This window comes from Staurois parvus, unplaced genomic scaffold, assembly GCF_062004578.1.
Source record: "Staurois parvus isolate SC_StPar_1 unplaced genomic scaffold, SC_StPar_1.0 ptg001122l, whole genome shotgun sequence".
Taxonomy (NCBI): Eukaryota; Metazoa; Chordata; class Amphibia; order Anura; family Ranidae; genus Staurois; species Staurois parvus.
Window position 1 is genome coordinate 146,566 of NW_028318918.1, and position 14,646 is coordinate 161,211.

Below are 14,646 nucleotides of genomic sequence, written 5' to 3' on the forward strand. Positions count from 1 at the left end.
GGACATATATATATACATGGGGTTGTGACACTATGGACACTTAACCATCAAAATATCCGGTGATTAACAATCTGTATTAAGAATCTATGATTATTGTCACATCGATCGCTATATTTCCATCCAGCGTTATGACAAGTCCTCTGGATGAAGTATCCATGGGACACATTGTTCACTAATGCAACACGGAACATGACAATGTTTCATAACTGTGGAAGACCATTATCTCCTTGGGTGTCATAGTCAAATTGAGGGATTAGATGCACACCAAGTGGCGTATGCAATATATGTGTTTTTTTTTTTTTTTTTATATATATATATTTCTAAGATATATATTTTATATAGGTTTTTTATGTTCTCTATGTATTTTATTCATTTTATAATTTATATGTTATATCTCTCTCTAATGGCATTGTAAATATTGATGGTTAGTTTATGAGATTTTGGCCCCTCCTACTACCCTGAGACTGCCCAACCCGGGTAGGGAGGGCTTATTTTTAGTCCAGAGATATGGGTATATATAGGAGGGTGCACTTATGGTTCAGTTAGCTCTGAGGAAGAAGGGACTCCCTTCGAAACGCGTCAGCTGTACTGAACACCTATTCCCCCGATGGGACTCATGTTATCTTCAAGTCCCTGAGAGGACTTACATGCCTGATTTTATTCGCTGTTTGTGAGTATGTTTTTTACAAGTAATAAATTTTGGTCGCTGAGGTAATGCGCAAGGCTGGTGCGCTTCTTGTTTTTTATTTCATTTTACAGTTATGATAATGTAGAACATAGGAACTAGTTACACTGATCCTCCCAGTGCAGTATAGTAAAATAAAGAGGATGGATCTAATTGCTGTGGGACCACTCAAACAGTTCTTATTTCAGGCATCATTTGTTCCCCACTGATTCAAACTGTGGCCTCCTGTTTTTCACACCAGACTGAGATTGGATCAAATGCGAGAGATGTACGACCGGGCAGGAGAAATGGCCTCCAATGTGCAGGATGAACCGGATACTGTAATAAATGGTGGTGACCCGTTCTATGATCGTTTCCACTGGTTCAAGCTTGTTGGCAGGTAGGTTTGTTTGGAAATCCTGCCGATATCACATACATTTCATACACACTTTTAGCACTACTCTGCAATGTCATTGTAAGAATTAACCACAATAAAAGTGTTCAAGTGCTCAAGAAGATTTTACAGCACTGGATATGTATATTCATACCGGGTTTTCTTTTTTTTTTTTCTTTTTGTTTCTTGTTTTTCTTGCTCAAGTGTTCTCATTTTTTGATATAGCAGTGGGGTAGCCATCTTATCCACTGGAAGGGAATGTATATTGTTCAGGGAAAAGTTAAAGCCCCGTTGTGTTTTTCTGTTGTTGTCTGTGTCCCGTTGGCGAGATTTTCCTTTACTTTCTGTTTTGAAGACATACCAGAAAGTTAGAGGAAATGTTTCCAAAGGAGGGAAAATTCCCTTTAACGCTCGGTTGACGCTAGCTCGCAGGCTGCGGGCTGTTGCGGGTGCAGGAAATGCTCCTGTTCCCACACCCACCCGCAGCTGAATTGCACTGCTCTTGCGAGATGTGAAGGGCTGCCATTGATTCTGAATGGCACCCCCACACATCTCAGCCCACTGCGCGATTCCGAGTGTGGGAGCTGCAGGAAAACCGCATGGTCAAAAAAGACCATGCGGTTTCCCTGCGGCTGCGTATTCAGAAGGCTGCATGCACCTTTTTTCCTGCAGGAAATGCAACACAACAAGCCCATTCAGATGAAAGGGATGCCGTGCCCATGCAAACGCAGGCCGCACGACCCGCATTAGTGTGAACTGAGCGTTAGATAGTTCTCACCTGAACAAGAGCCCTATTGGCTGATTTCTGTTCTATACTTTTTCCAGTGAGAACTCAAAATGTTTTATTTTCCTTCATTTTTAAACCCAGGGACCATGGTTACCAGATCACAAGATACACTTTAAATAAAACTGGTGCATGTGAAGCCGTGCACAGTTTAAGCCATTGTTATTTATTTGCTTTAATTAACATTCCAAATTTCTTTCAGGGATTGAATTTGAATGCATTATTGCCTGCATGGGGTAACACACCAGTTTTTAGTTCAGCGAATATGAAATTGGAGCACATCTTTCACAATATGATTGAAATCCAAGTAATTTAGGGGTTCCATGGGTCACTGCACATAAAATATAAGTGAATGTGAAGAAAATGTATTTTTAAAAATGTTGTTTATTTTTGTACCCTGCTTTGCCTGGCCTCCTAGCACCCTCTTTATTTTCGTTAATAGCTGATCCTTCCCCCTTAGAGCACCTTCACACTGGCACTTAGGGTAGATGTAAACATGCATCTAAAGCTCTCTTGCCTCTGAAGACCATTCCGGGTTCGGAACACACTCTAGAGGCTACTGACAGGTTGTGAGAAAAGGAAGCTACGTCTCTTCGCCGTCTTTTTTAACCCCATTTTTGCCAAATATTGCGCATTTGTGTGCCCCTTATTTCCAACCACAGGTCTTAATGAAGCCTTAGGATTTAGTTCCCATATGTTTGGCCTGTTTCACATGGGCTTCAGCAATACTTGAAGCCTGCTAGCAGCATGTTTAAAGTGACAATCAGCACTCCCAATAGGATCTGGGTTCAATATTTACAAACTGGAGTTGAATGGTGCTTTAAAAGCTTCAACAAAGCTTGCTGAAAGCTTTGCAAATGCTTTGTCAAAGCTTGCTGTTCTCAATGCTCTTATACAAGCTAAAGCCCATGTGAAACAGACCTTAATGTCACTGTGTCCACCGGGTGTTCCCTCAGATCCAAAAAAGGGAGACAGCTGAGATCATTCATGTCTATGACAGTTAGCATGCACCTTAAAGATTAAAGTGAACCTGATCTGCACTAAAATAGTTCTTAGGTAACACCAGTTCTAAAGTTCATCAGGTTGTGGTCCCTCCTTGTGCCTGTTTTAGTCTTCTAACTGATCCCTTTAGAACCCTTTTCCATCCTTGGTCCAGGCTATACCCATGTACTTTACTTTTGCCTAAGTAGCCTAATACCTGCCTTTTCCTGGCACCTAGTCTCACTCGCTATCATTCAGCTGTTGAAACCAGATGTTTAGTTGGCATTCAAGGCTCCAGCATTCAACAGTGGAAGCTTGATGTCGTAATCCTGACATTTACAGATATTGGGACCTTCTGTAAAGCTTGGGCCAGTTTGTTTTCAGCTAGGTTAGATGCATTTTAAACTGAAATTACACTCATACCCCAACTAAACCTAAATCCTACTCCCATTCCAAGACTATTCTATCTACCCTGTAAAAGAAAAGTTGTTGCCTATACTTACCTATTCTGAAGCCTCTCCAGTCCAGTTAGATGACCAGCTTCCAGAGCCAACTACAGTGTAGAGGAGGGACAGCCAACAATAGCTGCCCATAAAAGTAACCCTACAGGTGACATTATCAAAAAGGGAAGAGCAAACCCAGATGATCCTGCGCTTGGGGATGGACTCAGTAAAAATTAGGACCACATCACGAATGTCCTGGAATATGCACGCCTTGCTGCCCTCAAGAGACCGGGGGAGTCCAAATGTACTGAATAAAGAAAACAAACAGAGGGCGCACCGGCCTAGTGCATCACTTTAAAAAAATGTATTTAAGAAAAGATAAACAGAAGGTATTGTACTCACAAAATGACAATACAGTCAAACAGGGGCGGACTGACAACTCATGGGGCCCCCGGGCAATAGGGGATCATGGGGCCCCTGTGTCCTTGCCCAAACTCAAAAAAGCCTATGAAAAAGGTACCAGGGGTTATCTCATGGGACCCCCTACTGACCTCGGGCAGTGCCCGAGTTTCCAAATGGTCAGTCCGCCTCTGCAGTCAAAGGCACATCATAAAGGAACAGCTCTGTCTAATCTGCACTACGTGTTTGTCCGCATTGGGAACTATAGACTTCCAACTGGCTACCGTAGTGCCCAATGCGGACAAACACGTAGTGTGAATCGGACAGAGCTGTTCCTTTATGATTTGCCTTTGACTGTATTGTCATTTTGTGAGTACAATACCTTCTTTTATCTTTTCTTAAATAAATTTTTTAAGGTGATGCACTAGGCCGGTGCGCCCTCTGTTTTCTTTATTAGGTGACATCATCGCCTAGGCTCTGCAGCAGCTGTTCCTGCCTCTCCTCTACACTGAAGCCGGCCATCTGACAGGACCGGAGCAGAGAAGCTTCAGAATAGGTAATTATGGACATCTTTTCTTTTACAGGGTAGATGGAATAATCTTAGAATGGGGGTGGGTGTAGATTTAAAGCGGAGTTCCACTCACCCTGTCAAAAAATAAAAGTTAGCAGCTACAAAAACTGTAGCTGCTGACTTTTAAAAAACAACCACTTACCTGTCCCTTGGTCCCGCTGTGTGTCCCCCGCAGCTCGTTTCACCGGCCGTCCTGTATTCCAGGAGGCCGGAATCTTCATTGTGGGCACACAGCTGTGGCAGCTTGCGGCTTCACAGCCGGGTACCCACTGCGCATGCGCGAGTAGTGCTGCGCTTCATGAATGGTCATGAATGGTCCTGTAGTCTTCTGGGACCTGTCCCAAAAGACTACAGGGAGGAAGGGAGGACACCTTCTGGAAGTGGGAGCGGGTACCTGTCAAATTTGGGTACCCGCTCCCCCCCCCCCCGCCCCCCAAAGGTGCCAGTCCTTAAAGCGGAACTTCCCCTTTTGGGTGAAGCTCCGCTTTAAGCTTAGTGAGGGTTTGATTGGAATGTCACCCTAAGGGCAATAAGAGATAATATAAAGTTTGATGAACATACAGATATAGAATTGACTTTTTCAATGATTTACAGGGTACATTCAAGAGTTCGTATCATTCTCTGACCCATAGCAACGTATAGTCCAATAGCCCTTTTCACATCTAGTACAGATCCATACATGTACACACTCATTTGGGTAGCAGCCTGGAGCTTTGGCGTCTGTACCCCGAGTGCCAGTCTGGGCCACCCTTAGTTTTGCATGGCATTCATTTTATTTTATTAGTTTCCGCTGGTAAATTATTTGTAGTGTACCCTACCCCTCCTCCTTCTGTAACTCAGGGTTGTGATAACAAATCTTCCATTACAACTGTTCAGTTCACCCATATTCCACGGTTGCGTCAACGAGCGGCTGGCAGACCGCACCCCATCCCCCACCTTTTCAACAGCGGACTCAGATATCACAGAGCTGGCCGACGAACAGCAGGACCAAATGGACGACTTCGATGATGAGCCTTTTGTGGACGACACTGGCTCAGATGTCGGCAATGAGGAAGGATCGGATCTGTTCAGCGATGGGCACGACCCGTTTTATGACCGCTCCCCTTGGTTCATTTTAGTAGGAAGGTTGGTGAGGTTGTGCGAGGAAAGGGCAAGGAAGGACAAGCTCCTGACAGAACCCCAAATGATAAGAATGAGAATGCCTGGTAGTCATATCTAAAGGCCATGTGTCCTGGTACATTTTTTTTTCTACATAGGTCAAACCCACCTTTCATTACAAATGACAAATCTGAGCAATTCTAACTGATCATTTAAAATATATACACAGAGGTGATCTTCAGTGAAAACTGCATGTCCATATAATCAGTAGACCAATAAGTAGATGCACCTGAAGTTCTATGCATATGCTTTCCCTATAAAAGTTTGGCTTGTTCCTTGATTCTTAATGTGATGGGAAGCCTTGTTGGCCATATCTTGATTCCCTTATCAGGACTAACACTAGGCCTTGCTTATCAAATTTTCTTGTAGGGAAAATTGTTTTTCCATTCTGTCTTCCAATGCAGTATGTTGGGGATCTTGGATATGTTGATTATTGAGGCAAGTTGTATCGTATCCTTAGAGTGACTGTAAGGGTGAATGGGGGATAATAAAAACAAACTGCTGCAGGTATGAACTGTAGACACCTGAAGGTGCACATGCCTGCAGTTTAGTGGAGAAAAGTCTCATTACATTGGTGGTTAGTAGAGAAATGCCCCACTTGCATTGGTTGTTAGTGGAGAAATGCCCCCTTGCAATGGTAATTACTGTAATAGTGACTGCCTACATTGACTAGCAATCACATTTGTAGTCATTGTACAGTACTGTGAAAAAGTATTTGCCCCCTTCCTTATTTTTTTGCATTTTTGTCACACTTAAATGATTCAGATCATCAAACAAATTTTAAAAAGCTGTCCAAACCTGCCTGGGCCTATGTGAAAAGTAATTGCCCCCTAAACCTAATAAGTGGTTGTGCCACCCTGGGCGGCCACAACTGCAATCAAGCATTTGCAATAACTGGTAATGAGTCTTTCACATCACTGTGGAGGAATTTTGGCCAACTCTTCTTTGCAGAATTCAGTCACATTGGAGGGTTCCCGAGCCTGAAGGGCCTGTTTAAGGTCATGCCACAGCAACTCAGTTGGATTTAAGTCCGGACTTTGACTAGGCCACTCCAAAAACTTTAGATTTTTTTTTTTGAGCCATTCAGAGGTGGACTTGCCGGTCTGTTTCGGATCATAACCAAAGTGCGCTTGAGGTCACAAACTGATGACTGGACATTCTGTTTCAGGATTTTCTGGTAGAATTCATGGTTGCATCAAATATGGCAAGTTGTCCAGGTCCTGAAGCTGCAAAGTAGCCCCAGAGCATCACACTACCTCTACCATGTTTGACTGTTGGTAGGATGTCCTTTTTATGAAATGCTGTGTTAGTTTTACACCAGATGTAAAGGGCTGCACACCTTCCAAAAAGGTAAACTTTTATCTCAACAGTCCACAGAATATTTGCCCAAAAGTCTTGGAGGTAATCAAGATGTTTTTAGCCAATGTGAGACAAGCCTTTGGTCAGCAGCGGCTTTCGCCTTGGAACTCTCCCATGGAGGCCATTTTTACCCAGTCTCTTTTCTATTGAATCATGAACACTGACCTTAACTGAGGCAAGTGAGGCCTGCAGTTCTTTTAGATGTTGTTCTGAGTTATTTTATAACCTCCTGAATGAGTCATCATCGTGCTCTTGGGTTAGTTCTGGTAGACTGGCCATTCCTGGCAAGGTTCACCACTTTTCCCAGTTTTCTCCATTTGTGGATAATGGCTCTCACCATGGTTTCCTTTCAAGACTGATACATGTCAATTACTTGTTTTTTCACCTGAATTTGTTTAGATCGCAGCATGATGTGTTGCTTTTTTAGATCTTTTTGTGTGCTTCACTTTGTCAGACAGCTTCTATTTAAGCCCTCATGCACACGGGACGTTTTGATAACGCTGGTAACATTAGCTGTGTAAAGTCGCGTTAAAAACATGAGTTTTTCAGCTTTTTTCGCGTTTTTGCATTAGCGTTTAGTGGTGGTTTCCAGTGTTTTTTTGCGTTTGTGGTTTTTAGCATTTTTTTTAGCAAAAAAATGTTTTTGGTCAAAAAAGGTCCAAAAACGCCAGTTTGCGGTGTTTTACCGCGGTTTTCAGTGTTTTCGGTTTTCTAGAAACCTACTAGTCCTGGGGGGTTTTTTCCAGCCAAAAAACGCTGATTATAGTCTTTGTGTGCATGGACACATAGTTACATAGTTAGTTTGGCTGAAAAAAGACAAAAGTCCATCCAGTTCAACCATAGAAAAAAAAAAAAAATTATAATCCTACACCCACAGTTGATCCAGAGGATATCATGCTGGGGGGGGTTTACTGACTGTAAAAAAAAAAAGCAAAAAACAGCCGATGTAAAAATATCAAGTGTGCATGAGGACTAAGTGATTTCTTGATTCAACAGGTCTGGCAGCAATCAGGCCTGGGTGTGGCAAGTGAAATTTAACTCTGCTTTCTATAAAATGTGGTAAATCACAGTTCATTCCTGATTTAGGGAAGAAATTACTTTTTCACATAGGGCTAGGCAGGTTTGGACAGCTTTTTTCCTCCTAATAAATTAAATCGGCATTTAAAAACTGCATTTTGTATTTCAGGATGGGGGCAAATACTTTTTCACAGCACTGTATGTGCGAGATCAATCTGCCATTGTTCACTTCTCAAGGAACCCCTAGCAAACTCTGGCTGAGATATCCTTCTGTCTGTATTGTCATGGTTTCTTTTTGATATTTTTACAGCTGTATATTCTGTTTGATATTAGTGGTAGTTTTTGGTAAGGACACACCACAAAATAAAAATCATACTCACAATATATTTTTAAAAACATATTTCATAAATGTGCATTATTACAAAATATTAAAATTTAAACGTTTAATGTTCTGGATTTATTTTTTTTCTATATTCACAAAAATATTTAGCTTTATTTGTAACAAGACAGATTCTATATAAGTGCTTCTCAGGTGGGTAAAAACGTGAGCTTGTTCTTCCAGCCTTGCGCATGTTGGGGAGTCAGTAAAGCGGCAGAGTGTGATGCACCCTCGACCCAGTTTGTGCTCATGGTTTTAATTTCCATTTTAACAGTATACAAAAGCATATGTTGGTTTTTTTATGTTGAATTAATTTTAATTTTGTCTTTTAGTTTTGGTTTGCCATCACCTCACCAACCTTGTAGCTCATTTCTTCCCTGTCCTCCCGTCCCTAGCTATGAATGAGGGGTGTTCCAGAGACTGAAAGCCATGCTTTTCACTAGCTGTCGCCCAAAGTGCAGCCATTTTTTTCAGTGGAATCCATGTTCTCAAAAGATCAACCTTTAGCGCCAATTCACATGAGTGCATTTTAGCGCAACTGTTAACTCGCCGATCAACTGAAGGACATCTGAAAAACAATCATTTTCATTGTGTCCTATGCACACCATACCATCGGGTTGCACTAAAATGTAAATTGTATGTCAATGGCCATCCAGATGTATGTCAACGGATATCGGCGCATTTTAAAACGCAACTAAAATGGGTGGAAATGTACGTGCATTTTAGCGCAAGTCATTGTGATTTGGCCCTTAGTTATCAGGTCTTCACTCTGCTGGGAACGTTATGAAGAACATCACAGATGTTCAGTTCTCTTATCAGTAGCTTCCCACATGGAAGGAAAATATATTTGAAATATATTTTTAAAATAATCTTTCCAAGTATATTGACATATATTTGAAATTCAATATATTTCAAAATATATTTCAATAAATATATATATATATATATATATACTGTATGTTGAAATGCGCTTTTATTAAAAAATATCTGATCAACAGAAGGACATCTGAAAAACAATAATTTTCATTGTGTGCTATTCACACCATACCATCGGGTTGCACTAAAATGCAAAATGCATGTCAACGTTCCGTCAAGATGTATGTGAACAGACATTGGCGCATTTTAAAATGCGACTAAAATGGATCGAAATGTTCGTGCAAGTCAGTGTGATTTGGCCCTTCGTTATCAGGGCTATTTCATATATTTGAAATGCTACAATTTGGGCCATATTCGATATATTATTTATATAAATTTATATATATAAATGTTTATATATATATATATATATATATATACATTTTTATATATATACATTTTTATATATATATATATATATATATATATATATATAAAATATAATATTTTAATAATACTATAATATAATATTTTAAAATATTTTATTTATATATATATATATATATATATATATATATATATATAAATGTGTTTTTATTACAAAATATATGAAAAATATTTTTAAAAATACATTTCAAATATACTGTATGTCTTTAAAAATACAAATCTACATTTTTGGAATGCATTTGCAAATATACGTAAAAATATATGTTAAAATGACTTTTTTATATGTTAAAGAAAATTTGCAGGGTATATTATAAAAAATATATATTTTTAATAATATATTTCATATATTTTTATTTTGAAATATATTGAATATGGCCAAAATTGTAGCATTTCAAAAATATGTCAATATATTTGGGAATAATATTTTTTTATATATATCAAATATATTTTTCTTCCATATGGGTTATTGTGGTCATAATGACACATGGGGGGGGGGAGATTTACTAAAACTGGAGCGCTCAGAATCTGGCATGGTAGCCAGTCAGCTTCTAACATCAGCTTGTTCAGGTAAACTTTGGCAATAAATCCTGGAAGCTGATTGGTTTCTCTGCAGAGCTGCGTCAGATTTTGCACTCTTCAGCTTTAGTAAATAACCCCCATGCTGTCATAAATAGCCATGCCAAACAAAAAATATTTGTCCTAATTTTTGCTAAAGGGTCAGTTTACATTTATAATAAAATTTACAGTGCAGTGAGGGGACCCCAGTAGTCACAGAGCAATGTAGACAAATTGAGCTTCAGTCACATTATATGGCTGTAGATCCACACTGCTCTTCATATAGCCCAGGATTTATGGTACATTGAGTGCGTGCCCATCACCATGGAGTGAGTGCGCTCTACCGTCCCCGAATCGCACATGCCCCCTGTCACAGCAACGCTGAGCTTTTTATTTTTTTTTACCAGTCTGTATTTCTGGCCAGGCTTTGCAGAGGTTGCTCTTGTCCTACAGAAATGCTATCTAAACAAAACTTAATTTTCAGACACTGCACCTTAATTTGTGAACTATAATATTTTTTATTATGAAGGTGAACTAACTATTAGGCATAACATATAAAAAAAAAAAGTAATTTTATAATATATTTTTACATATATTTGTAAATGCATTCCAAAAATGCAGATTTGTATTTTCAAAGACATACAGTATATTTGAAATGTATTTTTAAAAATATTTTTCATATATTTTGTAATAAAAACACATTTCAACATGCAGTATATATATATATATATATATATATATATATATATATATGTGTGTGTGTGTGTGTGTATATGTATGTATATATATATATATTTATTGAAATATATTGAATATGGGCAAAATTTTAGCTTTTCAAATATATGGCAATATATTTGGAAAAAATATTTTTAAAATATATTTCAAATATATTTTTCTTCCATGTTGGTAGTCACTGAGAATGAAGCAATCTCTGTAGGAAATGCTAAAAGAAACCGCAGAGGGCGCCAACTAAGTGCAGTGTATCCATATAATTTAAAGGTGAAGTTCACCTTTTGGACCAAAATAATAAATGCACGTTTTTTTTGCAGGTAAAAAAAATGTGTATTTATTATCTTGGTCCAATAGAGCCTGGAAAGCATTGCACCAGCGATCAGTAAATTGCTGATGCCATGCAGGTCTCCTACAGACTTGTCAGAATATCTGCTTACCATAAAGGCAGAAATTCTGACAGGAAGCTTCCATGAACTACCATAGTGCCGTGGTAGTTAATTGAAAACTACAATTCCACAGCCTCTAAGGCTGTCGGGACTTGCAGTTCATTCATTCACAGAAGTCCGTGAATGAATGACGTGGCCGTGTGGGCGGAGTCCCGCACAGACGCGCTGTTTTCAAATCTGACAGATCGTACGGGGAAACTTCTCCCCGTATTATCTGTCAGAGGGAGGAGGGTCGGCAGGCGCGGCTGGAGCTATGGGAACATGTTACATGTTCCACCCTAAAAACGGGTGGAACATGTAACATGTTCCCAAAGGTGAATTTATCCTTTAATAAAAACACACAAATGGCAGTGCACAGGATAAAAGGTAATGTTGCCGCCATTAACTTTTATCACGTGAGTTGCCATTTGTGTGTTTTTAATTAAAGTGGAACTACACTGCGTCTATGCAACACAAATCACAAACACTATTTAATTAATTTTTAATATTCAAAGTGAACTCCCGCACCCATCCATGTCTTAATGCTTTAATTTGCTGAGAAATCACTTTGAAAAACACCCCCTAGCATTTCTAGCCGTGGCCATCTTAAGTAAGGGCAGATGATTCTTTTAATATTTACTTCCTGGAATCCATCTACCCTTGGCTCAGGCATGGAGGCAGGAGAATTTGCTTAGCTGAGAAAATCCCTCCTGAAGACTCCTGGGATGTATGACATTATTTGGAAACCAGGAAGAAACTGAAGAAATGTAAAACAAAATTTAAAACATCTATTTACTCCTATTCCTTCTGTACTGAAATGTATTGTAATTGTACTGTCTCCCATCATATTGTAAAGCGCTGCGTAAACTGTTGGCGCCATATAAATCCTGTATAATAATAATTTACTAATGCTAGCAACAAAAGGATTAAAAATAATTGATGTTGACTGAGAGAGCGAAGTTCCACTTTAATTATATGGATAGACTGCACTTAGTTGGCGCCCTATGCCAATTGTTTTAGTATTTCCTGTGATTAGACTTGTCTAACATTCGTTCTACAATGCGGAAATTTGTTCCCCAATTTATTTCCCCACTACAAATACAAGGTGGTTGCCTTGGCCAGCAAGAACAGGTTATTATTCCCATGATTTCTGGACACCCCTTATTTCAATAAGCATCTGACGTGAGGCTGGGAACCCCGTAGTGGTGTTGTAAACTTTGGTTCTCATCTTTTTTTTTTTTTTTTTTTATATATATATATATATATATATAATCATGTATTCTTTTTTATGTTTGTAATGTTGCTACATGGCTTATTAATTCTTATTTTATGCATATTTTTGAGTTCTTTGTTTCATTTGTTACTTATTTTAGCTAGTTGGTTTGTGCTTTCTATTTATTTTGTTACCTCTAACCCCGGAAAGCTGAATAGCTGTGTTTTTGGGTTGTCATGTGATCAGGATGTTTTATTAATGGTGACACTTTTGTGCTACATAAGATACATTGTTGTCTATAAACACCACATTGCATATAACATATTAGTGAATGGACGCATGGATCTTCACTGGGCCTTATTTATCGAATCGTCTGAAAGAAGAACCGGCTGCTTAATCTTATTCCCCCCCCCCCCCATTTTTATTTCTGAATGCAGTATGGGTTGAGGATAGGGCATATATTCAGCTTCTGCAACAACATAACTGGTTCTTCTCTCAGCTATTGATAAATGAGATCTAATCCTGTATAAAAGATTGATGGGGTCATTAGATTATCTGGGGACGTCAGCGCTTTTTCCTCTCCTATGTGACAGCAAATCCCTTTGCTCTCTTTTTCAGAGCATTTGTTTATCTCAGTAACCTGCTCTTCCCGGTTCCCTTGGTCCATCGGGTGGCCATAGTGAGTGAGAAGGGGGAAGTACGCGGTTTCTTGCGCGTTGCGGTTCAAGCAATAGCGGGTTAGTGCGATTTTCTTTCTTTTTCTGTCTCTAAGCAAAGTTTTATGATGTCCCGCCAGTTTGCTGCAAATAATTGCTGTAAATGTGCCGCTTTGTTTCTCCTTTATAGGTGACGAGGAAGCTCCAGATTACGGTTCTGGAATACGACAGTCAGGGACCGCGAAGATCTCCTTTGACAATGATTACTTCCATAAGGTAGGGATCTCGGTGGACTTTATTATATAGAGAAAGGTTATCCCTGCACAGTGGGAGAGCTGCAAGCAAAACGCTAGAGGGACATTGTTATACAAATATAGAAGGTTTAACACAGTTGTGTCAAAATCAATTTCGACGCTGGTCTTTATCAGCATTATGGTTGCCCTTAAAGGCGGCTGGTTGTATCTGTAAGACTATATGCCCAGAGCAACTCCCCCCCCTCCCCCCCTTTTCATCAGATATAAAGAGCCCCTCCACCACCATCAGAAGACAAGAGTCCACCACCCTTACATCAGATATCAAGAGCCCCCCACCACCATCAGAAGACAAGAGTCCACCACCCTTACATCAGATATCAAGAGCCCCCCACCACCACCACCATCATCAGAAGACAAGAGTCTGCCACCCTTATATCAGATATCAAGAGCCCCCCCTGTGACGGGCACGGCGTCAGACTCCAGCCCTTCTCACCAAACTCGTGACCGAAGGACTAGCCAATCTAAAACTGCGATGTCATGTGCGTAACAATGCCAGCTGCACACCGATTTTCCAGCTAATTGGACCAGTCAAGTTCCTCCACCGCAAGCCCCCGCTCATCATCCATGTCTTTATGGACCTTGCTTTGTGCACTGGTGCGCAGTCATGTTGGAACAGGAAGGGGCCATCCCCAAACTCTTCCCACAAAGTTGGGAGCATGAAATTGTCCAAAATGTCTTGGTATGCTGACGCCTTAAGAGTTCCCTTCACTGGAACTAGGGGGCCAAGCCCAACCCCTGAAAAACAACCCTACACCATAATCCCCCCTCCACCAAACTCTACACTTGGCACAATGCAGTCAGGCAAGTACCGTTCTCCTGACAACCGCCAAACCCAGACACATCCATCAGCCATACAGAGAAGCGTGATTGGTCACTCCAGAGAACACATCTCCACTGCTCTAGAGTCCAGTGGCAGCGTGCTTTACACCATGCCATCTGACGCTTTGCATTGCACTTGGTGATGTAAGGCTTGGATGCAGCTGCTCGGCCATGGAAACCCATTCCATGAAGCTCTCTACGCACTGTTGTTGGGCTCATCTGAAGGCCACACCAAGTTTGGAGGTCTTTAGCTATTGACTCTGCAGACAGTTGGTGACTTCTGCGCACTGTGCGCTTCAGCATGCGCTGACCCCGCTCTGTCATGTGACGTGGCCTACCACTTGGTGGCTGAGTTGCTGTTGTTTCCAGTTGCTTCCACTTTGTTATAATCCCACTAACAGTTGAGCGTGGAATATTTAGTACCCAGGAAATGTCACGGATGGACCCATTCTTTCACAAATGTTTGTAGAAGCAGTCTGCA

At 40.3% G+C, this 14,646-nt stretch overlaps 1 protein-coding gene across 1 annotated transcript in view; it reads left to right on the top strand.

Annotated features, from left to right (window-relative positions):
• Nucleotides 1–14,646, top strand: part of KIF1B (kinesin family member 1B) — a gene marked incomplete at its 5' end in the record, with an annotated part of 216,621 nt that overhangs the window by 145,132 nt on the left and 56,843 nt on the right. The window contains 4 exons of the mRNA XM_089659005.1: nucleotides 927–1,064; nucleotides 5,113–5,361; nucleotides 12,995–13,113; nucleotides 13,223–13,308. Coding sequence (XP_089515131.1) covers nucleotides 927–1,064; nucleotides 5,113–5,361; nucleotides 12,995–13,113; nucleotides 13,223–13,308 — 592 coding nt within the window. The remainder of the gene's footprint in view (nucleotides 1–926; nucleotides 1,065–5,112; nucleotides 5,362–12,994; nucleotides 13,114–13,222; nucleotides 13,309–14,646) is intronic.